Raw genomic sequence first — 27,811 nt, forward strand, 5'->3', positions numbered from 1 at the left:
AAATTTTTGGATAATTTAATCAAAATCAATTTTAGCTATATAAATTACTATATAATTTAATTTTTAAATACCAAACATTAATTTTTTTGAGGATACAGAGTTTGAATTTTATTTTTTTTAGTTAAGAGAAGAGAGTTTGGTTTTATTTTTATTTGATGTTATGCCTTTTTATAATTTTTCTTGGGCCTTTCTTTGTAATTTTCTCCAACAATTTTGATCAATTTTTTTCAGAAAGCTGATTAAGAGAGCTTACAAAAAAAATGCACGTCTTAGCCCATAATTGATTTTTGACTTTTTTTGACTGTTTAGGTAATTTGGCTCAAAAAATTGATTATTTCTCTTATCCAAACACACACTTTGCTGTTTGGAGAAAGTTGGATCAAACCTTAACTTGATCATGGATTTTTGAAGTGTGATAAGTTGAGATATTAAGTGTTATGTTATGATAGAGTGAGAGGAAGGCTTGAGGGGATTGTGTGAGTAAATTGTAATCTTGACAAGCCTCTTTGTTAAGAATATGAGTGAGAAGTAGGAAAATTACGATGTTATTGATAGCTAATAGTACTTGTGTTAATTAAAAATTAACATATAGTACTTGTTGATGTAGATTATGGTGTGAGAAAGCTTGCCTTAGTACAAGAAGAGATTTAGTACCATGGGTAACCCTTTTAGTGACAAAAGGGTTAAGGTAACTAGATAATTTATATTATTTATTACTTTGTATAAGTTATTCTCAAGTTGTTTTTCTATAATTTGTTATGTATATATTTATAAATTTGGTAAAAGTTAACTATTTTAGAAAATAAGTGGAGTATTGATTTGTGAAATTCCATGTTTTTTAAGTAAGTGGTTTATGCATGGTCAAGTGGAAATATGTAGTAAAATATGACATATTAGAGGATAGGAGGTCACCCTAATGAAGTTAGTAGAGGTTAAGTCCATATAGTATTGTTGACACCTTGGGACACCAGGTGTAACTCATGTTTCTCCTTACTCCTTAATGCCTGAAAAAGCATGATATGTTGGAGACTTATTCTCTTTAGTACTCAGAAGGGTGCGGAGTTAGAGACTATGCTCCTTAGCATTTGTAGGATGCAGTGTTGGAGTAACAGCACCCCCATTACTTGTAATAGGGGAAACTTGTAGTTTAAAAGTGATTTAGGACACCTTGGCCAGGTAGTCCTGCCATGAATGGTGAGTTTAGGGACCATACATGTGGTTTGGTTTCATGAAATAGCCTACTAGTTTGGTTGGGAGTACTGGAGGATCGGATGATTAGTGATCATGCATTTGAGTTGTGGTAATTGTATATGGTGTGTTTATTATGCTTATTTTAAGGCTTGTTTATAACTTGGCATGTTAATCAATAATGTAAATTATCTTAGTTATTGAGATTTTTATCTCACCCCGTGGTTATTATTTTAAAAGTTTTACCGTTGAGTTTGAGCAGGGAAAGGAGTCGAGCAAGGATTAGCAGATTTGTTACATCATGAATAGTAATGCTTGATTTTGGTTTGAGTGGTGTATATAAACTTGTGATATGATATTATATGTCGCTAACTAGGAATACATATCATTTTGATTGGTTGCATTTGTATTAGACTATGTCATTTTGTATTTTAGCCTAATATTATACATGATGTGAATATGTGGTTGTGAACACCGTATTTTGTCCGAGCATTTTTTAAATTTAATAATAAATAATTAAAAAATATAAAAAATATAAAAATAAAATTTAATCCTTTTTAGGATTATATTTTCAAAACAAAAATTTAATTTAATGGAGAGGGCTTAATTTTATTTTAGATAATCTTTTTGGTTAGGATTTTATTTCTTTTAATTCATTAAAATAATCAAAAAAATACAAAAATAAAATTTAATCCTTTTTAGGATTATATTTTAACAAAATTAAAAAATATAATCTTGCTTAAATCTTTAAAAATCTCTCCTAAATTATCCCAATCATTCAAAATATTGGGAATTAATTTTTGAGGGTTAACTTTTCTCTCCTTAAATCTTATTTTTCATTAAAAAAATACATACATATATGCGTGTGTGTGTGTGTGTGTTAATTTCATTTAAAAAAAATTAAAAGCAAAAAAAAAGAAGGCTGGATGAAGCATTTCATCACAAGCCTTATGCGGAGCAGTAGATCTAATACACATACAAAAAGAAACACAGAAAGCAGACCCGCATGTGACTGAGAAGAACAGATAGCCATGCAAAGACACACATTCACGTGAGCAGAAAAAACTAGACAACAGTAAAAGCAAAGCAGAAGTGCAGCATGCACGCAAAAAGCAGAAAAGCTGAGAAAGAGGGAAGAGATATAGAGAGCATGAAACACAGAACACAACTAGACGGAAGAAAGAAGAAACCGAGAGCAAAAACAGAGCATAGAAAAACACAAAAGAAAAACAAATGCTGGACAAGCATGCAAGCAGAAACAGAGAAAAGGAGAAAGAAATAGAGAAGACGTGTGCGGCAAAGAAAAAGAGCCTGAGCTTCAACGATAAAGGGATCTCTCACGCAAAGATCTAGGGAGGAGGAACAAGATTTTTTTGCTCATGGAGGAGACAGAGGAAAGAAAAACTGAACGAGAGAGAGAGCACAGGGACGAGAAAATGAAAAACAGAGCATGAAGAAGGAGCAAAGAACCTGGATGACAGTAGAAAAGGAGAGGAAGAGAGGAGAGAAAAGGGGGGAGCACTGACTCAAAACTGAAAAAAAAGAGCCAGAAATGAGAAGTAGAGCACCGAGAAGAGGAGGAAGAAAAGAGCACGAGAAGCAAAAAAAATAGAGGAGAGATGAAAGAAAAAAGAGACAGCAGAAATGCGAGGGAGAGGCAAGTTCGAGGAAGAAAAGAGAGAGATGGAACGAAACTTGAAAGGGAGAGAGGAGAATAGAAAAAGAGCATAAAAGAGGGAGAGTGAGGAAGCGAGAGGACAGTGATGGAGTACACTGATATGAAGGTGTTCAGATATGCATTAACATTCAAACACATGAGCAAAGGGATGAAGAGATTAACAGCACACTCACAGAAAAGAAGAAAACACAGAAACAGAGCATGCATGTGCACGTGGGTACTGAACGAGATTATCTTCTTCTTCTTCCCTCAGTTACGTGGGTTCGGCTACCAGCAATGCACAAGTTCCAATTCGGTCCATCAGTTGGAGGAAGTGATATGGCTTCGAAGCATATCTTGAAGGAGCTTAAGGACTTGCAGAAAGATCCATCAACTTCATTCTGCACAGGTTCTAATATAGGTTTTTCATACCTTCATGTAGCCTTATATTATATCATTTCCTAATCTCAATGTATGCATAGCTTGTTATAAGGTACAGTAGTTGAAGGTGATGGATATACCGTTACAGATTTGATTTTGGCTGCCTATAATTAAAACTTAGACATACTTTTACAAATTAGATTCTGTTAAGCTAAAAATCTTGATTATATAATGAATGTGGTTTTGAACAACCCATATCATAAGAAAAAAATTTATCATAATAAAAAATTTAAATCCCTACAAAATGATCCTCTATCGTGAAAATCAATAAGATTTTACGGGTACGAGGATCAATCTTGTAAGCATTTATATGAGTTTCAAAGGCCCATTATTAAATTTTTTTATATAATAAATATTTAAATCTCACGTGAGATTTTAAAAATCTTCATAGAAAATTAAATTAATCACATTATCATGTAGGATAATAAATCTTCACAGATATCGTGATTCACAATTTATAAGGTAAATAAATAAATGAATTTTGTAAATAAAATAAAATATTTTTATAATTTTAATTAATTAAATTAATGAATTTAAATTATAATTATATTTACTAATTATATCTTTTAGTCGTGTGAGATTTTTGAAACTCTGTAGACCTTTAAGATAATCGTACTATCGTGTGAGTCAATAAGGTTTCGTATGTATAACGATTAAGATTTTTATATTCAAAAATATGTGTCGTATAATGATGCATTATAATATATTTAAAGTGAATATTATTTAATCCTTCAATCGTGTGAGACTTTGAATCTTTACAAATATTCAGGATAATCTCGTGTCGTGTAAATCAATAAGATTTCGCAGATATGAGAGCAAAACTTATACATTAAAATTAACTCTCTTTTTATAATCCAAATTAATAATTTATTTAACTCTCATGTGAGATTTTAAGAATCTTTATAGAGACTTAAATTAATCACATCATCATGGGGATAATAAGTCCTCACAGATGTAGTGATTCTCAATCTCTATTGTAAATAAGTGATTTTTGTAAATAATCATTTAATATACAATTTAAGAAACTTAATTAACCAAATTAATGTATTTAAATTATAACCATATTTACTGATTATATCTTTTAGTCATATGAGATTTTTAAATCTCCGTAGGCTTCTAAGATCATCGTATTATCGTATGAGTCAATAAAACTCTGCAGAGATAACGATTTAGTTTTAAAAAAATATATATATACATATATATTATATAACTAATTAAATCAATTAATTAAATTTAATTCCTTTATCGTGTGAGATTTTAGAATCTCCACAAATATTTAGGATAAATCATATTATCGTATAAGCCAATAAGGCTATACATACTTAAGAAAACTATTATTAACATTTAAAAATAAATAAATTAAATTACTAAATTCTTTTATCGTGTGAAGTTTCAGAATTTCCGCAGATATTTAGAGCAATTATGTTACCGTATAAACCAATAAGGTTCTGCAGGTATTGCGATTAAAATTTCTAATCATAAAATATAAAAAATAATAATTTTTAAACCCTTTTCTTTTCTTTAATTCAAAATTCAAAAATTAAGAAAATAAATTAAAATTAAATTGCTTCTTGCAATTTAAAACACACATCAAAATTTCAGAAATTATTTTATTTGCAAAATGGTGAATTATTTCTAATTAATTTCTCTTCAAAAAAATATTTTCACCAACAAACTTTTAAGCCCGAACTACGTGGACTTTGATCCCCATCACAGGGTACGTAGGCCTTAGAGTCAGATTCTGAGTCAAGTCCGTCCTCCCTCATAAATAAATAAATATTTCTCACTTAATTCTTATCTTTTTTTGAAACACATGAATATAAAAGGGATACTTAAAATAATTATAAAACCAAATTAATAGAGCACAACAAACTTCAGGTAACCGTTCTGACGAACGAGTGTTGTGGGGTGCCTAACACCTTCCCCATATTCAACTGACTCCCGAACCTATTCTCTGATTTCGCAGACCATCCTTATCCTCCTTTTAAATGGTTTCTCGAGATTTACCTCAAAATCTTGATGGCAACTCCTCGTTCGATCCGGTTTCCGCCACGAAGGCCGGGACCTCCGCTCGTGTGCCGTCTGTATTGCATTTTTCTGGGTGTGACAGTGGTGATGGGCTAAAATACTAATACAAGTGCAAGAAATGTTGTATACATATGGTGATAATGAATATATGGTGTGTTATATGGCAATAGAGGCTAAATAGTACATGTGATGTTAATTTTGTATTTTGGTTATATTGGGTAAAATTGACATTAAGTGGCTAAATTTTGTGTTTAGTATGTTTTTATGTACTTGAATGCATAATCAAATGTATTTTGGTCTATTGGACTTGGTTCAAACCTCAAAATGAGTTAATGGTATAAGTTGAGTTTTGGGTACTTGGATGCTTGATAATCGCTTTAAAAAATGAAGTTTACATCTCAGTGTCTAAAATTCTCATACAATGTCAAATCATAATGAAACTTATACCATTAGTTAGTTTATTGAATAAGATTTGCGTGGGTGCTTGAATCACTTCAATTAGACATCGGATGTGAAAATGGCGCGTGTTTAAAGTTTGTCCCAAAAAGCTACCATGATTTTGTTGTCATGGACACAATACAATAGCAAAATTTGCCTTTCTGTGCCACATGCCATGGCACATGGACCACAAGCCACAGCACATGTACCGAAATACTCAAAAATAACATTTTTGGCCCTGTTTTCAAGTTTTTTGCTTCCCAAAACTTCTCCATGCTTCCAATACCTTTATAAATAATTAAGTTTGAGCTTAAACTACTTATCTAAAGGGTTTTTATGGGATCTAAAATATTTCATAATTATTTTTAAAAGATCATTAGTTTTAACCCTTATATATATAATGTGAGCTCAAGAGCAATTCTTGCTCCTAATTATGATTGTTTGTTGTGATTGTGTGATAAATTTTGGTGATCTCAAGGTGGATATTGCAATAAATGCTAGGTTTAGATAGCTCAATCAACTCTCATTAACTCTATTTAAGTTAATGAGTTTAGACCCATATCTTTAATGGACCGAAAATCATCTTTCTTAACTAAACTCTAACTTCTATCATCAAGAAAAATAGAAGAGAAAAGAGATATTCACGCTTAAGAAAACTTACCTCTAGTGTTTAAAAGCTCCAATACACTCCTAACATCTCAATCCTTCAAGCCTTAATAGAGTTCCTCGCGCCTCCTCCGTGTCTCCTTTATTTTCTCTCTATTTTCTATTTATTTTCATGACTTATTTCTACAGAATTTGTACCATGTGCCATGACAGATGCATCAAGTGCATGGCACAGAGAAGTTTTGCCTAGGTGTATTAGCTCACATGTAATGCAGTGGATGAGCCACATGCTACGATAAGTAGCACGGAACCTCCTCCTTCAAATTTTCTCCCTTTTTCCTATCTAGGCTATTTGATTTCACTTCGAACCCACATTGAGAGCTGAAATTACAATCAAACATGCCTATTAGACCTCATCGACCACATATCTCACCAATAAACTTAATTACTTTAATCAAGTTTAGTTAATTAGGTTTAAATTTTAAGGATGTCACAACTTAATTACTTTAATCAAGTTTAGTTAATTAGATTTAAATTTTAAGGATGTCACAATGACGATGATGACACCATCCCTATAGTGATGCTCTTAGCTTCGCCATTAACACCATTCTTATCAACGACATGCTTATGAGCTTAAGCCAATATACCATCACCTCCTTTATTTTCTTTCTTTCTCATCTTAGCTTTGTTGTATGTGTTGCTTCATCTAATGAGAGCTTAGCCTTTTAAATATAAGCCTAAAAAGACAAACACTCATAAAGACATATAGAGAGAGAGGGGGGACTGAGCAAGACTAAAGGCATAGGTTGAGAGGAGGCATGGAGTGTCATAGAGACAACTTAGTTCGATAGTCATCACTATACCTCCTTCATCTTGTAACATCTTAAAATTTTAAAAAGGGATTAATTAAAAATGCATAAGGGTAAATTAGTAAATTAATACAATAATATGGTTTATTAAGTTTCTGGGTCACTAACTAGACTTATTAAATCTCTTAGGTAGTACTGGAGTTGGGCTAAGATGATAATTAGGTCAATCGAGCCTAAAAGAAGGGCTAAAATTATGGACCTTGAATCTATGTGATTCGCCATGGTGAATATCCCTTTTTGCCATAGAGATGGGTATAAATTTAAATTTTAGATGTATATCAGCTTAAAAAATTAGAAGGAAAAATTGGGTGAAGTAAAGCATAAAAGATAAGGGGTTTAGGTTTACTAAGGTTGACTTGAATCATCATTTAGAGGAAGTCAAAGCTTAGAAACACTAAGGTGACTCTTCCATACCCTCTTTTCTCCCTCTACTAGCATTACAAAGTTGTTTTAGGGATGAGGGATGATGTTTTCATCTTTATGGGTTGTGTGGCCAAACCTATTGAGTTTGTTTGAGCTATTAGGAGTTAATTTAATCTTCTATACATATGGTTGGTTAGTTTACATTATTTTGGAGTTGGGACCTAGGGTTTGACAAATCTTAGGCTAATTTTAGGACTTTTGAAGCAATGTAGATTCTAAATTAATGTTAATTAGCTTCGTGAAGGCTAAATAGAGTTAATGAAATATTGTTAGAGCTAATAATTAATGATTAGTATTTAATCATGTAGATTATGGTTTCTTAGAGCTTGCTTGAGCTCGTGAAAGCTTGAGAAATATGGTAACTCAAAAGGGTAACCCTTTTTGGTAACAAAATGGTTAAAGTAACTAAATAACTTACTTTACTTATCGACTTGTTAGAGCATATTTGAGGATTTATAAATGTGATTATATTTGTAAATAAGCATATGGGTCCATGAGTTGATTTAGAACTCACGTGAAGTAGAAAAAGGGTTTTGAAAACAAGATGTTTATTGTGCTCTTTTTCTATAATTATATATGTGGAGGTATGATTATCATTGTAAATGTGATTTGTGATGATGGTGTTAATTTATACTAATTGTGTGCAAGCATGATTCGATAATGTGTGTATAATGTGGATCAATGTAAATTTATGATTGTGTAAAATGGATATGAGCAACGTGTGGTTACATGATCATGCATGTAAGGGTAGGAGGTTTACCCTACAAGGTAGTAGTGCTTAACCATATAGTAATTTTCAAATAATGCTTGTAGTTAATTATATTTGTTTGGAAGCCCTAGCTCATTGTACATGGCAGTAGTGAGGCATGTGACACCTGATTATTTATAAAGGGAGAAACCATAGAATGGATAAGGAATGGAGCCTTAGCCAAATTACATTCCCTATTTGGTGGGATTGGGTAGATCTAGTCATATAGACATGGCCCAGTTGTGTTATTAGCCTACTGACTTAGTCATCGATGTATAAAAGGCTCGATTGGACTTATAGATCACGCATTATGAATATGTACGATTACATTCTTATGCATTATGATTATATGAAGTGCTTTATTCTTTCACTTTGCATACTCATTTATGATTTGACTAGTTGCTAGGTAGTATAGTTTTATATAGTTACTAGGACTCTATCTTACCTGCAATTACAATTTTATAGGTGATAGTGCTGCTAAAGGCAAGGGGGAAGCTAGCTAGGGTAAGTAGTAGACGAGCTCTACTTCATTGTATTGCCCTTGGACTTTTATTTTGTTATGTAATTGAACACACACACACTTACATTGCCAACTAGGTCTATATCATTCTTTTATATGTACTTGCATGTTTTATTGTAATTGTTATTTTGATAATTTGGCCTGGGTTATGTATTTCTTGGTGAGATTGTGGTGTATGGCCAAATTACACAAGCAAGTGCATGATTAGATAAGTTAAACATAATATGCTAAGAATTGAGTGTTTAGTTAGCCCAATATTATATTAGTGAGTATGCATCTTTTGTGTATATGGAATTGAGGTTTAGTGGCTAAGATGTGTTTGAATGATGTTATCACATGTATAAGTGTATAACTAGGTGTGACTTGGTTCAAGTCTTAATCGAGGCAAGTGGTACTCGGTTTGAATTTAAGACCCTCGAATGTATTTTAAGTTTTCAAAAGGTGCCCTTTTACTTTCGGATGTCCATCATTTTAACAGGTTGTTGTTTTGGTGTGAAACTAATGTTATTAGCTAGAAGATTGTATGAGCTTTATGTGAGCACTTGAGCCACTCTGATTGGACATCAGACAGTAAATTGGTGCATGTCAAAATTTTAACTTCGAGTGCTATTATGACAACAAGTGTGCATTTATGACAAGTCACGTGCGCTTCTGTAGAAGCTGTGCATTGCCACGGCGCATGATGTTATGGCAAATAGTATCATGCGTTGTGGCAATGCGAGTTTGTGTATTTATGGGCAAATAACAATTTTGCCCCAATTTTAAATATTTGTTATTAAAATTTATCCCTATGCTTCCCTGTGTTTTTACCTTGATTTTTAAATTACGTTGAGCTTAACCAATGTTTTGAGAAGAGTTTTTAGTGGGATTTCAACTTTTAATTTTTTTCCAATGATTTTCTATCCTTATTTTATTTAAATAAATCCTTTATTTGCTATGTGAAGTCATAGGGCTAAGGGTTTCCTATTAACTGTTGTGATTGTATGGCATACACATCTTAAGTGTGTGAGTTCTTTTATCTAATGCTTTGGCAAGGTTTATTGATAGCATACTTTGCAAATTTATTTAGAGGAGAGAGAGGAGAGAGGGAGACACAAAGAAAGTAGGGAGGAGATGGAGAGAGAGTAAGGAAAGGGGGAGGAGGAAAAATATAAAAAGATAATAATGCAAGGTCCACAAGCAATATTTTATAATAAAAAATATTTAAAATTTTAAATGTGGAATTCACACAATGAATTGTTAAGTGCATTAACGTTAGGGTGCTGGGAGAGGGAATATTTTATGTTGAGGGACAAAAAAGACTCCAAGTCAAGTTTAAGACCCTGGTGATCTTTTTTGTAAAATCAGGGTGCAAAATGACCATTAACCATATATTTTTCATTGCTTCAAATCCTTAAAGTTTCATTTGCTTGCACTGTTAATCTTTAAAATTACGACGAGGTTAAATCTGCTGATGTGTACATAACTTTGCTAGTTCTGTTACCAAGTTGGCAAAATCATAATGAGTTCAATATTATATGAACAAAATAGCCAGTAACCCTTTTGTCAATGTGGTGCATTCTTCCTTCTAAAACTTATCAACTATATATATTTAAGAAATTTAATTTAATGTTGGATTTTTTTTAGCTTTTAACTCATTTTTATACTACTTATAGTAATTTTAATAAGCTAGCATAAAAAGTGATAAATTTTATGTGCACATTAGCGACCCTCAAATCCTTGGATAGATGAAATTCACAATTATGTTTAATAGCAATTTTCCCTATATTTTTCCTATTCTAATTTATTTATTCATTTATTCCCATATAACTGACCCTGGTAGATAAGACTTGTTGTATTTACAGTATCTAGTCACGTGGGGGCGTCGAAGTGTTAGAAGGAAGTGGCATCAGGTTGGGTTAGACAATTATGGAATTAATAAATATTTTCAGAGCAGTTATCCATTAAGAGATTATGAGTGAGAGAGTGGAAACTTTTGGACAAGAGCATCAGCCTCCGTTCAGCAACTCTGAGAAGCTGGATGACAACGACAAAGAAGGATTATCAAAACAAGATGAGGATGTCATTGCAAAGAATATTAAGAAAAGGAGTCAAGACGTGGTCATAGAAGATCAGAATACAGGAAGAGATAATATTCAAATAAAGGAAGCAGAAGAACAGAGTATGACAACTGAAGAACATGGAGTGAAGTAGAATAAGAAAGAACCTTTGAGAACCTAAATCTCTTACAAGGATAAACTAGTAGGAGAGCAAAAATATAAGTTTGATAAAGATTTTGATGATCTAATGCAGGAATGGTTGCAAAAGGAACAGAGTCTAATGCTTGAATTATTAGAGGAACAAAAAGTAATCTTGAACAATTTGCCACAAGTAAGTATGCCTAATGATTGACTCAAGCAACTATGTTTGCCATGAAAAGATGCTGTGGTGATAATGTTGCTAGGAAGGAACCTCATTCTGAAGATGATGAAGGAGAAACTTGAATGGTTATTAAAAATTACAAAATTTGAACATATCAACCTTCCAAATAATTACTTTGCGTTTAGATGAGAGGATTCTAGTTTGAGTTAGCACTTATTATTTAAAGGCCCTTGGCTGATCTAGGGCTATTATCTTGCTGTGTAAAGATGGAGTCCAAACTTCAACCCTTATAGCAATATGGTGAGGAAACTGGCTATTTAGGTGAGAGTTCCAACTCTACCAATACATTGCTACTTAAAAGATTTTATGATGGATCTAGGGAATATAGTGGGCAAGGCATTACAAGTCAACCTGAATACTTTAGCTTATTGCAAAAATAGACGTGCAACCATTGAGAAAGGGCAATTTGCTAGAGTAAGCATGGAAGTAGACTTAACCAAGAGACTACAATCACGTTTTGTGATTAGAAACTGTATATACAGGCTAGAATATGAAATTTTAAATGTTGTTTGTTTTAATTGCGGCAAGTATGATCACTAAAAGAAAAAATGTTCGATGCTTCAACAAGATAAACAGGGAACTTAAGGGCCATCGAAAATAATTGAGGGGCAATCGAAATCGACAGAGATGTAAAAAGCTACATCACCTCTTGTCAGCGATCCCCTCATCACGCTAGAGGAGGACCTAGGGGGCTAAATGTTAGCTAAACATATCTTTAAATAAAAGCCTGTATTCATAGAAAAAAGAGGGTAATAGCAGCCAAAGTACCCCTCTACTTTACACCTATTCGATCAAGAGCCGCTGATGGCATCAAAATTAAAGTTTAATGTCCTATTAGAAGAAAAAGAGGATAGAGAGGACATGGGAAAAAGAAATGCACAAGAAGGAAAGAAAGTTAATTTTTAGTAGAGAAGGAAAGAGGAGTCAGAAGTAGGGAAAAATAGAGAGGCTGAACCTGTTACCTTAAAAGATCAAAGAGAAGAAAAGATTTTTGAAAAGGGTGAGACTAGTGGCCGAAAAGGAGATGCTGGAAGTTGTATAGATTACACGCCACTTGTGGTTGAAAATAATCAAAAAAGTATGAAAGGTGAGCTGGAGGAGACCATGGGCCAAGATCAAGCAAGAGAAGTAAAGATGAGTAAAACAGATTTAGGCTCAAGCCCGGTTTCTTTACAAGCTAAAGGTGTGGAGTCCAAGGATAGAGGAAAGAAGAGGAATAAAAGCACTAGGCCTAAAATCACATCCCCTATCTTAAAATGTATGCAGTCAATTAGAGCCCATAATCTTATTTTTGGGTCCATAAAACAATTGGGCTCTAGTATGAATAGGCTGAAGGAGTTAGAGGAAAAGAAGCCTATCAAGACTGATTTAAAAGATGTTGAATTTCCCATAAACAAGTCTAATGGTGTCAGAGTCTAAAGTAGTCCTTTGATTAGATCCCTGGAAGTAGAATTAATCAAAACACCGAAACCACCTGATCTATCAGTAGCCAACGTGAAGGTGATAATGGAGTTAAGCCCTATGGATTTAGTTGATCAATGGTATGAAACTCAAGATGAAGTTCGAGAAGATTGCATTGTGGATAATGCTAGTAAGGTAATTCCTGAATCACTTGTATGATTGCCTGGTGTGCACTGCCTTTTCCTTTCTTTAGATATGTCATCTATGAATCTTCTATCTTGGAATTGTAAAGGTGCTGCCTCAAATAATTTTGTTCGAAGGTTAGTAGATTTATTAAAAGGAAGAAATATTAATTTTGTTATTCTAATTGGGACTAGAGTTTGTGGTGCCAAAGCAGATGGAATTTGTGTTAAACTAGGTTTCAATAATTGGATTATAGTTGAATCTAGGGGCTATACTGGTGGGATTTGGATATTATGGAATGATCATTGCTTCTCTGTTCAATATGAATTCTCCTCTACTTAATTCGTTCATCTAAAAGTTACTGAGATTCAATCTAATAAATTTTTCTAGGTTATTGGAATTTATGTTGAACCTAATCCACGGGCTCGTTTAGAACTCTGGGAGGATTTAACTAGGCTGAATAAGTTGGTAAGAGAGCCTTGGCTGGCTGTGGGTGACTTCAATTCTTATTTATCTCCTGAAGATAAATATGGTGGGTCAGAACTAAACTTTAGATCTATGCAGCAATTTAATAATTATGTTCATTCATCGATGCTTCAAATTGTAGAATGTGTTGGGGAAAGTACACTTGGGAACATAATTTACTCAAAGAAAGGATTGATTGGGCATTTGTTAATTCTTCTTGGTGTAACTTATTTCCTTGCACATTGGTACATCATCTCTTAAAATTTAGATTAGACTACAGGCCCTTACTTGTTTTTACAGATTGGGCATCCTTTCAACATCAGAAAAGTTCTTTATTCCACTGCTAAGCTGCTTGGGTGCTTGAAGAGGGCTTTATTGATATGGTCAAAGATGCTTGGTCTACAGGAGGTTAAAATGATAAAATAAATACCTTTATTGCTAAAGTGAAGGAGTGGGATCAAGACAAAGTTAATAATATTAGGGTGAAAAAGAAAGGGACTCTTAATAGAATTAAAGGGATTGAGAGGGCTCAAAGTAACTGTGACAATCAGTTTTTAGTGGACCTTGAAAAGGAGTTATGGGTTGAGTATAATAAGATTTTAACACAAGAGGAACTTATTCGGTTCCAAAAGTCTCAATATAATTGGCTTAAATGGGGAGCCAAGAACAGTAAATTTTTTCATGCTTCAACCTTAGCTAGAAAAAGATGAAATAGGATTGAAGGATTGAAAAATGACAATGAGGAGTGGATCTTCGACCAAAAAGAATTACAATAAATGGCTATCAATTACTATAAGGCTCTTTTTGAGAGTAGCAATGCTCAAGCTCCTCCTTTGATAATAAGACATCAGTTTCCTAGGCTAAGTGGTAAGGAGTTGGAAGAACTACATCATGAGGTTAGTAATATGGAGATTAAGGAGGCAACCCTTGATTTAGGACTTTTAAGGCTCCAGGACCAGATGATATCCAAGCATTCTTTTATTAAGAATTCTGGCATATAATTGGTGAAAACATTTACAGTTTGGTAAAGCAATTATTTTCTAATCCCTTTAACATAGAAAACCTTAATTCAACCCATCTGGTTTTAATCTTGAAAGTTAAAGTTTTGAAGACTATGAAAGACTTCAGACCTATCTCATTATGCAATATGAGTTATAAAATCCTTTCTAAGATGTTGAGCAAAAGGCTTAAAAAGGTTATGAATACTCTTATGGGCAAGCATCAGTGCGTCTTTATTGCTGGGCGATAGAGTAGTGATAACATTATTATTGCCCAAGAGGTTATACACACTATGAAGCTTGTAAAAAGAAGAAAAGGATTAAGGGCAATGAAAGTTGATCTTGAGAAAGCTTACGATCAATTGGAATGGGGGTTTATCCATGATACACTCCAAAGTATAGGCCTGAATCTGAATCTATATAGGCTTTTCATGGCTTGTATCAAAAGTTCAAACTTCCAAGTGTTATGGAATGGGTGCCCATCTGAGAGCTTCTCTGAGAGCTTCAAACCTTCATAGGGAGTCTGACAAGGGGATCCTATATCTCCTTATATTTTCACTTTATGTATGGAAAGGTTGAATCACATGATTGAGGATGTAGTGGAGGACTATCGATGGCAACTAATCCTAATTATCCTAGGGGGTACAAAAATTTCTCACTTGTTCTTTGCGGATGATTTAATTCTTTTTGGTGAAGCTTTCTCTTGTCAGGTAGATACTATCCTTGATTGTGTTGTTAAGTTTTATGATGTTTCTGGCCAAAAGATGAACAAAGCTAAAAGAAAAATCTACTTCTCAAATTCAATTCACTTTTCTAGAGCTTTTGAGCTAAGTTGGAAATTGGGTATGGGTCTTATTGGAGACTTGCTAAGTATTTATGCATTCTTCTTATTCACAAAAAGGTGTCTTATATTCTTTTTGCACCAATTCTTGATAAAATGCATACGAAGTTGTCAAGCTGAAAGGGACGATTTTTAAACATGGCAGGGAGAACTACTCTTATTAAAGTCGTACTATTTGCTTCACCCACATGCCATATGCAAACAATGATACTTCTAAAGTGGCTAATAAATGAGCTAAATAAGAAGAGTAGAAGTTTCTTGTAGGGGGAAGATGATAGTAATAGGAAGTTATACCTCATATCCTAGGATAACATTATTAAGGACAAGACAGAAGGTGGGCTAAGTGTTAAAGACTTAAAGAGACAGAATGAGGCTTTTATAATGAATCTCTGTTGGAATCTTTGTAATAGTAAGGATGCTTTATGGGTTCAGGTTCTAAAAGTGAAATATAAGTGCGGTAACAATTGTGTGCCTAATGTTGTCAAAAGGAGGAACTTGTTGTACACTTGGAGAGGGATTTGTAAAGTATGGGACAGATTTAAAGAAGGACTAAGGAAGAAAATTAGAAATGGAAGGAACACATCTTTTTGGTTTGAGAACTGGTTTATGCTTAATGTTCCTCTAATAGATCTTATGGTTAGTAGGGAAGAGCTCGTTAATAGAAATGAAAAAGTGGTGGACTATATTGATAATATAGGGTAGTGGGATTTGCAGAAGCTGAATGCTTGTCTCCAGCCGAACTTAGTGGCCTATTTGACCTGTGCTCACCCACCTAATGAGGATAAAGGAGAGGATAAATACCTTTATAAACCATCTATTGATGGTTATTTTATTGTGAAAGTTGCATATTATTTTTTGTCTGTAGGTACTAGGAGGAACTCGAACAACATCTGGAAGTAAATTTAAAGGTGGTCTGTGCTAGAGAAAACCAAATCTTTTACATGGCTCTTTTCTTATGGACGTGCACATACAGTTGAATTGAGACAAAAGAGGGGATTAACAAGTGAGTAGATTTGCCCATTTGGATGTGTGCTGTTGGAGGACTCCATACACTTGATTTGAGATTGCCCACATGCTGAAGCTATATAGAAAGCTGTAATCAAGGAAGATTACTGGAATAATTTTAGTAACCTGACTGGAGTGGAGTGGGTAAACTAGAACCTTTCTCAAGAAGCTGGCAAGAACTTCATGAGTAAGGTAAGTTGGAGTACCCTCTTTGGATATCTTTGTTGGGATATTTAGGTTGATAGGTGCAAGAAGGTTTTTGAAGATCTCAATGATACTCAATTACATTTAGCACTCAATACTTTCTTTAGAGCGTGTTCGGATGGTGATTTGGCTAGACTAGCACCTTTTCTTACCTATGATCGCATGCGACTTGGGGCTAGTAACCAATTTAGAAGGAATGCTTTCAGACTTGAAGTGGATGGATCTGTTAAAGCAAATAGTAATAGTGGCTGTAGTGGTATTATTTGAGATACTAATGGTAATTGGATTAAGGGTTTTAGTTGCAACTTTTCAATGTTCCCTTTGCAATTGTAAAAATTCTTGCCATCATACATGGACTTCAAATGTGCTAGGCATGTGGTCTTAAGGAAGTTGATATTTATTATGATTGTGTTGAAACGATTAAACTGATCCAAGAAGGCTGTATGGATACTCATCCATTCAAATTGATGATGTTAGGTTTTTGTATTATAGAGAGTGCAATTTAACTATCCATCACCTTTATAGGAATCTCAACTCTTTTGCTGATACATTAGCTAGAATATCTCACAATTTGGATAACAATTTTTGTATCTTTGATCAACCTCCACCTCTGATACAAGAAACGATGGTTAATGAGAGAGATCCTCTTACAGGTCTTTGTATTTTATAAACCCATAATTTTATGATTGCACTTTTCAGTAAAAAAAAAAAAAAGACAATTATGGACTTGGCTTTCCTTTACTGACACAACACACCCATGTAGCTCCACTGCATTTTGAAAAAAAATTGAACCATCTCAATAAATATGAATTATTTTAATTTTAATTTTATTTTTATTAAAATAAAAATTTTATAAATAAATTTAATAAATTTGATCTATCTGAACAACAGCTTCAATATAAATGACCTAAATTTAATGTTAAAATTTTTATAATTTTTACAAACTGATTATCTGAATATACTGAAGACAGTATGTATTTAATATTAAAATTTTTATAAATTTTATAAATTTTAAATTGTAAATTCAAACCATCTATATTAAACCTAAATTGTCTAAATTAATAATTAAATTTATTAATTTTTTATAAGTTTAAATTATTTATATTAAATATGAACTATCTAGATTGATTATTAGATTTATTGAAAAATTTTATAAATACAAACTATTCATATTAGATTTAAAATGTTCAGACGAGTCAGATTTATTAAAAATTTTATAAATTTTTTATTTTAATAAATATAAAATTAAAATTAAAATTAAAATATTAAATCTAAATCATCTAAATTTTATCTCAACGGTCCAGATTTTTCTCGAAATGCAGCGGAGCTGGAGCGGAGCAAAGCCAAGTCCGACAATTATGCTGAAGCCGAAGAGATGGTATAGTTTTCGTCCACTCTTTGAGCTCAGTGTGTCACTGTACAATACGCGAAATGCTTCTCTCTGCAAGCACCACTTCTTTGCCCTCTCACTCCTTCTGCAACCACCTTCTCTGCTCCAATTCTCTCACCACCAACCTCCTTCTCCTCTCAACCAGCACTTCCCGGCCCCACGTTTTCGCTCACCCTCGACCTCGACCTCTCTTCCTCCCCAACGCCTCCGCGTTCCCTTCGCCGCCTCCTCCCTCCGACACCTGCTTCCTCCAAGCTCTAAACCCTAACCGTGATCCTAATTCTGATACGCTTCGCCATGTTGTTCACACAACACGCCCTGATGATGATGATGATTGCGGTGGTTCTGAACAGACTATGGTGGCTTCCGCCTCCGCTCTCGCCTCCGCTATTCGTAAATCTTCTACTTCCTCTGTCGAGTTCATCCAGCGGATTGAGAAGGACCCGAAAAGCGGAATGGTACTCCCTAGTCCTGATTTTCAGAGACTTTGTGTTGAACAACTTGACCTCTTTCGTAGGATATTTCCCGACGCTCTGCTCTCGGTTGGCCTCTCTTTTTTTCTATTTTTTGGCTTCATTTTACTTGCCGTTAGTCTGGTGCTTCTGTTTGTGTAATGTTTATGTTTTTCCCCCAGGTCTATGTAAGACCAGCTGGTAGCTATGTGATGGATCGTCTGGAGTTGCGGAGGGTTTCTCTCCGCCCTCGAGATGCAGATGACATTGTTATTTTAGTTGGTCATTTTAACATTCCAACAGGCTTACGTTCTGCCGAAGCTGCGCTTTCAGATTTGCAAGTACGATGATTCTTGTTCTTCTTTTTGTCACTCTCAGATAATCATTGATTGAATTTGTGATGGATGTGAATCTGAATTCTAGGTTGAAGTTATCCCTGAAAGTAAGGCTGTAATATTCCCAATGGTCAAACACCCATTTGTTGTTGGTTTCTTGGTTGCCGAGCTTCCACTAATGGATATTGGAACATTTGAGCAAGCTCATAGAGATGAGCGAGATATAGGCCTCTCTGTTGAGAAAACTCATTCGTTGCCTACTGTTTTGGATGGAAAACGTTGGCAAATTCAAACTTTTCAGGTCAAGGATAACCCTATCATAAGGGGATTTTTCACTGACGAGCAATTATCAAATGCTGTCAACATTTCACGTTCTCTAGCTCTGGCACATGTTATGGATCAGGTGAATTGCATGTGGCATTTTTATCATTGCAGTTTGTTCTTTGCTCTGGACATGGAATACTGGGAAGCTATGGATTTTTTTTTTTTTAGTTCATAGCAGTTTATTTCAAACCTCTATTTCATCCTTCTGCTACTGGATTCTGCAGTTTGAAATTATTGGGTAAATGCCCCGCTCCCTCACACTAAATGTAAACTTTGTTGACAAGAAAAAATGACATTAATACACAAATCATTCATGTATTGATTGTTTAGCATGCAATGCAATTAATTGATTTTTATCTGCTAATTGTGTTATAAGTACTTCTTTTGATGTTTGGCCTGTTAGTCCTTTTGCAGAAAGCAATGTTACTTCAGCAGTCAACATGGCAAAATAATGTCCGGATGAGTAATCTAGTCGAGCAAGTATGCCTTGCTTTGCTGTTTTTTCATTTTTAAATTTCGCTTAATTTGTTTAGCATATCTTAATTTTTTTAACAAAAAACATTCAAAGCAGATCCGGGGTCCTCTTTCCAGTATTCAAACTTTAAGCAAAATCCTGTCCTCTCAAACAAAGAGAAGTGAGGTTTGTATATTACTTAAGTCATACTTTTTTTTTTTTAATTAACTTAAGTCACGCTTGATCTAACATGAAATTACATACACATACATAGTCATCATGTTTGTATGCATGAGTGGGAGCAGTTCTATTTTATGCCCCTTATAAGTTCATGCTTGTATGGGGTAGGATCAAATGACATCAACAATTTTTCTGCTATTTAACAACAGTTTCGGTGGAATAATTTTATGAAATGTAAAAATTGGATCACACAATTTCGTATGCTCAATTAATAAACCAAATTTAAGCAAACCGGAGATTTAATTCGATATCTTTGTTTGTTCAAAGGGAAGTGCATGTTTGTGAGACCTTAGTCAGGGTGAGGCTTATTTTGGTTGTGTTATAATTTATAAATGCCCTGGGTTTTAAAGTTATCTTCTTTTAGTTTTAGGACATAGAGATTATATGATTGTATGCTAGAAGAAAAAATATAAATAGCGATGGTTGGTTTAAACATGAAAAGTGTGTGTATATCTTCAAGTTTGGTTGTGTGCATTGTGTTGTGAATGGTATCTTAGCCAGCAGAAAAGATGAGTGTTTTATAAGTTGAAACTCAAGAACGGTTCTCTATATTTTGTGGCATATTGAGTATGTATTAAAAAGGTAGTCTGGCAGGTCGCACATGACATTGTTGAAGACATCCTTTTGCAAGGTGATCGTCTGAGAGATGTCCTTGGACAACTCCAGGATGCTGTTCATATGACCAAGGTACTCCTCCTCCCTCCCCTTTGTATGCTCACTCTTACACTACATACACTACACTTGATGCCTCTTTCATTTATGTCACATCTTTTCATATCGTTGTATCTCTTACTCCATAGATATATAGAGAAGAAACCTCCTTTATTGATTTATTTATTTATGTTTACTCTTTTATGTCCCTGGTAACTTGTCAATCCATGAGAAATTGTCATGATTCACAACACAGCTAAGCTCACACAGTGGCTTATGTTGTTAAACATGGTAAAGGCAGTGGTGATTGGTGTTCTTCTGATCTGACTTAGGAGAAAAATGTGGGTTTCTCACCACTAGATGGTTGGGTAGTTTTGACCTCTGAAGAGGTTGGGCTTTCTCACCATTAGATGCATGTAGATATTGTTCTGGATTTTAAAAATTAGCACTTTTGATGTTCTTTTTTCCCCTTTTTTGGTTATACTGTCTAGGCAAACATACTGCGCTACAATCAAGAAGCAATCAAGAAAATGAATGGTTCAACTAATATACTTGCTGAGTCTCTAAAACCTGAGTGTGATGACTTTCCAAGGGATGATTCTGGAAGAAAAATGCATAAATCTAGCGAGTCACATTCTCTAAGTGCTGCTGTCAAGGATATAGAGATGCCCTTGCCGCCTTTTGCTCTTGCTCCATTGCAACATGGAATTAGGTGGGTTTCAATGGTGGATTAATGAATATGCTTGGGATAATGAAATTTTTTATCCCTTAAATTTGCTTCAGTTATTGATTTGATTTTTGAAGTTTAATTTTTATCATTCAAGTCTTGAAAATTTCATAACCATGCATAATTAGTTCTTATGGTGTTCTTTCCCCTTTATGATTCAAAGGAAAATCAATATCCTTTGCTTGCAAGAAACAAAATGGCGTGGAGAAGAAGCTAAGGATATTCAAGGTTTCAAACTTTGGTATACAGGAAAAGTAAGTGCACGCAATGGAGTAGGCATCATTATAGATAAGGAGTGGAAGAAGAACGTTGTAGAAGTTAGCAGAATTGGAGACAGAATTATTTCTTTAAAAATGATAATTGGACGTGAGACTGTTAATATTGTTAGCGCTTATGCGCCGCAAGTCGGGACAGAAGCCAGTCTTAAGGAATTATTTTGGGAGGATCTGGAGGGGTTGATTCGACACATACCACAGAGTGAAAAGATTTTTATTGGAGGAGACTTTAATGGGCATGTCGGGAGGGAAGCTGGTCAGTATGCGAGGGTGCATGGTGGTTTTGGTTTTGGAGAGCTAAACAATGAAGGGCAAACTCTTCTTGATTTCTCATTGGCGTATGATTTTAAGATTGCCAACACTTGTTTCAAGAAGAGAGATGAGCATCTCCTCACCTACAAAAGTGGAGCCTCAAGGTCGCAGATTGATTTTCTTTTGGTTAGGAACACAGATAGAAAACTTTGTAAAAATTGTAAGGTGATCCCTGGAGATGCTGTAACGACACAACATAGGGTCCTAGTTCTTGATGTGTGTATTATGAGTAAAATCCAAAAACGTCAACAAGTAGTAACACCAAGGATTAGGTGGTGGCAATTAAAAGGTGAGAAGCAAGATATTTTCAAGCGAAATCTTTTGGATAAAGGAATTTGGGATTCTCAGGGAAGTGCTAACATCATATGGGAGGATATGGCTAAAAAGATACGGGAGGTTGCAAAAGTAGTTTTGGGAGAATCGAAAGGTCCTGGTCCGAGAGATAAGGAGTCTTGGTGGTGGAATAATAGTGTACAGGACAAAATCAAGTATAAGAAGAACTGTTTTAAAGCCATACATTTGTGTAACAATGAGGAAAATTGGGAGAGGTACCGTATGGCTAAGAAGGAAACTAAGAGAGCTGTGGGTGAAGCTCGTTCTAAAGCTTTTGAAGAATTTTATAAGAACCTTGAGACGAAGGAAGGAGAGCAAAATATTTATAAGATTGCCAAGAGTAGGGAAAGAAAATCAAGAGATTTAGAACAGGTAAGGTGTATTAAGGATGAAGAGGGAAGAATTTTAGTTACAGATGATGAAATTAAAAATAGATGGGAGACTTATTTTTCTAAACTTTTCAATGATGGAGAGGATTCATCTAGTAACTTGGAGGATTTAGTAACTGGTGAGTCATTCTATCGAAAAATACGTGATAAGGAGGTAAAGGAAGCTCTTAAGAAAATGGCAAATGGTAGAGCTAACGGACCTGATTGTATATCTATCGAAGCGTGGAAATGTTTAGGTGAAGAAGGGGTGAGATGGTTAACTAAGTTATTTAATGTGATTTTACGGTCCAAGAAAATGCCTGATGAGTGGAGGAGAAGTACATTAATTCCTATTTATAAAAATAAAGGAGATATTCAGAATTGTACTAACTATAGAGGGATTAAACTCATGAGCCACACAATGAAATTGTGGGAGAAAGTAATTGAGCACAGGTTGAGATTGGAGACAAGTATTTCTGAGAATCAATTTGGTTTTATGCCAGGTAGATCAACTACAGAGGCGATTTATCTACTAAGGGGATTAATGGAAAAGTATCGTTGTAAAGATAAAGATCTACACATGGTTTTTATTGATTTGGAAAAAGCTTATGACCGTATACCAAGAGAAGTGCTTTGGAAAGCGTTGGAAAAAAAGGGAGTACGGATTGCTTATATTAAAGCCATACAAGATATGTATGAGGGGGTAAAAACTAGTATAAGAACGCCTAGTGGTCAAACAAAGGATTTTCCTATAAAGATTGGGCTACATCAGGGATCATCTCTGAGTCCTTATTTGTTCAACTTGATTTTAAATGTTTTGACGGAACATATTCAAGAGGAAATCCCGAAATGTATGCTCTTCGCGGATGATATAGTTCTTATAGCAGAGACAAGAGAAGAGGTTAATTGCAAACTTGAGTTATGGAGGAGGACATTGGAGTCGAAAGGTTTTCGTCTGAGTAAAAGTAAGACGGAATATTTATATTGTAAATTTGATAAAGGACTATTCGAAAATAATTTGGAAGTGAAATTGGGAGATCAAATTATACCTCAAGTGGAAAAGTTTAGATATTTGGGAGCCATTATCCAAAATGATGGCGAAATCAGTGGAGATATTTCACATAGAATTCAAGCTGGGTGGTTTAATTGGAGAAAAGCTAAAGGAGTTATTTGTGACCGTAAGGTGCCTAATAAACTTAAAGGAAAGTTTTATCGTACTGCTATCAGACCGGCAATGTTATATAGTAGTGAATGCTGGGCTCTAACGGGACAGCAAGAGCATAAAGTTGGAGTAGCAGAGATGAGAATGTTACGATGGATGTGCGGACATACACGTAAAGATAAAATTCGAAATGAGCACATACGTGAAAAAGTGAGGGTGGCACCTATTGAGGAAAAAATGGTAGAAAATCGGTTGAGATGGTTTGGGCATGTACAAAGAAGACCAAGGGAGGCACCAGTGAGAAGAGTGGAACATATAACTTTGAGTCTGATTAAGAGAGGTAGAGGAAGGCCTAAGAGAACACTCTTGGAAGTTGTTGAACGTGATCTCTTAATTAATAATATTTCTAAAAGCTTAATAAATGATAGAGCACAATGGCGTCTTGCAATCCATGTAGCCGACCCCACCTAGTGGGATAAAGGCTTGTTGTTGTTGTTGTTGTTGGTGTTCTTTCCCCTTTAGGATCCAAGGACCAATTTTGTATGATTATGAAACTTTAGGCACTTGATTGAGAAAAATTAAACTTCAAGGATCAATTCGACAATCGTGGCAAATTTGAGTGACCAAAAGTTTCTTTTTCCCAGTATATTCCTTTTTGTGAAGAATAAATTATATAAATCTCTTGAGTTTTGTTAAAATTATTCAAGCTCCCCTTACTTTCAAAATATTTAATTTAGTTCAATTTGTTTTCTAAAAAAAACTAAAACATCCTTTCTATAAAATCTTTAAGAGGTTATTTTGTTCAGTTGACGAAAGAATGTATTTTAGTTACAAAAATAATGCATTCTGGTTAATGGAGGGTATTTTAGTATAAAAATTTAAACTTGTACAAGAGCAGTGTATCTTTTAGTTTCAATGGATGTGTGTGTTATTTTAAAAGTAAACAGCAGGTCTATTCAATTTAGTGAAGTTCAAAGGAACTTTCATAATTTACTCTTTAATAATATATCTAATTTTCTTTATATTTATCTCTTCCATATTTTTTTTCCCCGTCATGAATCCTCTCCATGTTAGTCTGCATGAAATGTAAACAAACCTTAACGTAGGTTGCCTTTTGTTGCATGTATTTATAATATTATCATATATTTCTTTTTCTTTTCCATAAGCTGTCAAGCGCATATCTCTTCTCCCTCTCCCTAGGATCGGATTATTTCTTCTTTTGCTTATACATTATTTTAATGTCAGGAAGACCGTGCAATGTTTCTGAAGTATTAGCTGACTTGGTTGATGCTGCAAGACCTCTTGCCCGGAATCAAAAACGCATGATAGAACTAAATGAACTCTCATCACCTTTGCTAGCTGCTGTAGAAGGACCTGCTTTGCGTCAGGCTTTTAGCAATCTCATTGAAGGTGCTTTACTACGTACACATGTTGGTGGTAAGGTTGAAATTATGTGTACTGATGCACCAGCAGGCGGTACCCTTGTAATCATTGATGATGATGGTCCTGACATGCAATATATGGTAACTCCAGCACACTCCCTGCTATGCTAACTTGCTGATATTTCTTAAATAAAATATATGATTGAACTGGTAACTTTTGTTATGGGTGTATGCTAGTAGCATTTCCATGGGGAACTGTGGAATGGCTTTGCTTTGAGAAACAGCATAGTGATGTCATGAAAGACATAGGGTGGAAAATAATTCTTTTATTAAACAACAACTTTACCAGAAAGTAGAGGTAGGGAATGGGAGTGTGGAGGTTAAGGTGAAGATAGTTAATCATAATAAATTAAGCAAGGATCTCACTCAATTTTTTTAATAGCTGGTGGGGAATCTCCAGAACAAAATTGATAAAGGCGGAATAACCAGTGCAAGACAGATGGTTCTACCTTATAATCTCAATAACTGATAGGACTTAATAACTGGTATAACTTCTCTACCACTAAGTAACACATACATAACCTCCTTATCTGCCAACTGGGCACGACTCAGGTAGTACTTGCTTCACCATTCTCTCCATTATCTATCTACCCTTCTGTTGACTGGTCTGACTCATTCACCATCTCTCAAGTTGATCTCCTTCTTGAGCGAGTAATTATTGTCCTCTCACGGTGCGATCTTCTGAGAGGATGTGTAATTTCAGTGCAAGGATATTAACTGAAGTTAGAAATATCAGATTAATAATCTAAAAATCAACAATCTCTTATGCTGGTATGGACAGCTTGAAACTTGGGATTCCTCGTGAATGTAGTTGTCTAACTTTCTAATCTTAAAGCCTTTGTTTGCCCCCCATGTTTTGGTAACTTGCACTCCCAGAATGCAAGTAACATGCATCATGTTGATGGACGATTGTAGATAAACCTACAGCTCTTCCCCCATTTTCATCTTTCATTGAAAGCACTGTGTCGTTGTGGTCACATTTTAACAAATCACTGGTGACGCAGTTGATGTTTTTCTAAAGTAATCTGCAGCTGAAACAAAGTAGAAGGTCACTGGAAATAATTTGTGTGCCTGTTTAAGCTGTTTATGGAAATATTCCGTCCTTATTTGTTCGACTTGATTTTAAATGTTTTGACGGAACATATTCAAGAGGAAATCCCGAAATGTATGCTCTTCGCGGATGATATAGTTCTTATAGCAGAGACAAGAGAAGAGGTTAATTGCAAACTTGAGTTATGGAGGAGGACATTGGAGTCGAAAGGTTTTCGTCTGAGTAGAAGTAAGACGGAATATTTATATTGTAAATTTGGTAAAGGACTATTCGAAAATAATTTGGAAGTGAAATTGGGAGATCAAATTATACCTCAAGTGGAAAAGTTTAGATATTTGGGAGCCATTATTCAAAATGATGGCGAAATCAGTGGAGATATTTCACATAGAATTCAAGCTGGGTGGTTTAATTGGAGAAAAGCTAAAGGAGTTATTTGTGACCCTAAGGTGCCTAATAAACTCAAAGGAAAGTTTTATCGCACTGCTATCAGACCGGCAATGTTATATAGTAGTGAATGCTGGGCTCTAACGGGACAGTAAGAGCATAAAGTTGGAGTAGCAGAGATGAGAATGTTACGATGGATGTGCGGACATACACGTAAAGATAAAATTCGAAATGAGCACATACGCGAAAAAGTGAGGGTGGCACCTATTGAGGAAAAAATGGTAGAAAATCGGTTGAGATGGTTTGGGCATGTACAAAGAAGACCAAGGGAGGCACCAGTGAGAAGAGTGGAACATATAACTTTGAATCCGATTAAGAGAGGTAGAGGAAGGCCTAAAAGAACACTCTTGGAAGTTGTTGAACGTGATCTCTTAATTAATAATATTCCTAAAAGCTTGATAAATGATAGAGCACAATGGCGTCTTGCAATCCATGTAGCCGACCCCACCTAGTGGGATAAAGGCTTGTTGTTGTTGTTGTTGTATGGATTTGGTAAAGATACTTTGTTGTCGTAATTGTACAATATTATTAAAAAAAAAAGATAGGATCAAAAGCATTAATCATTGTACATCGGGGTTAGATTACCAATGTTGAGCTTGCATGCTTCTAATGATATGGTTGCTTTTCAATACAACTTATGATGAAGTCCTTTGTTGGGACTGAGGACATTGCATTTTGTGAAATAACTTTGTTGGTGATGAACTTGTCTGCAGACCCAGATGCATTCATTAACATCATACGGACCTGAACTCTTGTCTGAAGACATGGTTGAGGACAACATGACATGGAATTTTGTCGCAGGTCTGACTGTCGCCCGTGAGATATTGGAGAGTTATGGGTGTGTTGTCCGTGTTGTATCCCCTCGGGTCCGGGATGCTCCTCTAGGGGCTGGTGGAACTCGCGTGGAACTCTGGCTTCCGTCATCTATTGCAAACTCTGATTTGAGCAGCCACGTGCAAGAGATATGATATGGCAATGCTTTTATGTTGCCCATACCATAAGAGATTAATAGAAACAATTCAAACTGATCCCATCACATGTTAGAAGGTGAATGAGATAATTAGGATAAGTTGGCATGTCATGTATTAGGAATTATTGCCTTAATCCTGTACGTAGTGCGCTTGATAACTCGTGTAGATGGTTCATTGTACAATTTTACCCTTCAGCTGGCTACGCGCGGATATTTATGTTTATGTGGCTGTGTCACTCGTTTGCCCCTTTGTGAATTCAGTATAATCAATGTAAAGGAGCTAGGGGGAAATTTGTTGGCAAGGAAATACGATGAAGCTGTATAGAATTACCTCTTCGTTGGTTTTGCCTTTCATGTGAGTCTAGTATTTTTCCACTGTTTAGTCCAGGTTTGGACTTTGGGCTGTTACTACTTTCCATACAGAAGATATGATTGCTCATCTGAT

At 34.8% G+C, this 27,811-nt stretch overlaps 1 protein-coding gene across 1 annotated transcript; it reads left to right on the top strand.

Annotated features, from left to right (window-relative positions):
- Positions 1-17,814: 17,814 nt before the first annotated feature.
- On the top strand, positions 17,815-27,718 carry LOC129308660 (chloroplast sensor kinase, chloroplastic). The gene is made up of 9 exons (XM_054949944.1): positions 17,815-18,368; positions 18,461-18,619; positions 18,702-19,016; positions 19,352-19,417; positions 19,509-19,577; positions 20,226-20,318; positions 20,774-20,994; positions 24,709-24,982; positions 27,110-27,718. Exons 1-9 carry the CDS (start codon positions 17,868-17,870, stop codon positions 27,362-27,364), a joined length of 1,953 nt encoding a protein of 650 aa, XP_054805919.1. The 5' UTR covers positions 17,815-17,867; the 3' UTR covers positions 27,365-27,718.
- Positions 27,719-27,811: the final 93 nt, after the last annotated feature.

Source organism: Prosopis cineraria, unplaced genomic scaffold, assembly GCF_029017545.1.
Source record: "Prosopis cineraria cultivar Desert tree isolate PC_DT_omini unplaced genomic scaffold, ASM2901754v1 PC4, whole genome shotgun sequence".
Classification (NCBI taxonomy): domain Eukaryota; kingdom Viridiplantae; phylum Streptophyta; class Magnoliopsida; order Fabales; family Fabaceae; genus Prosopis; species Prosopis cineraria.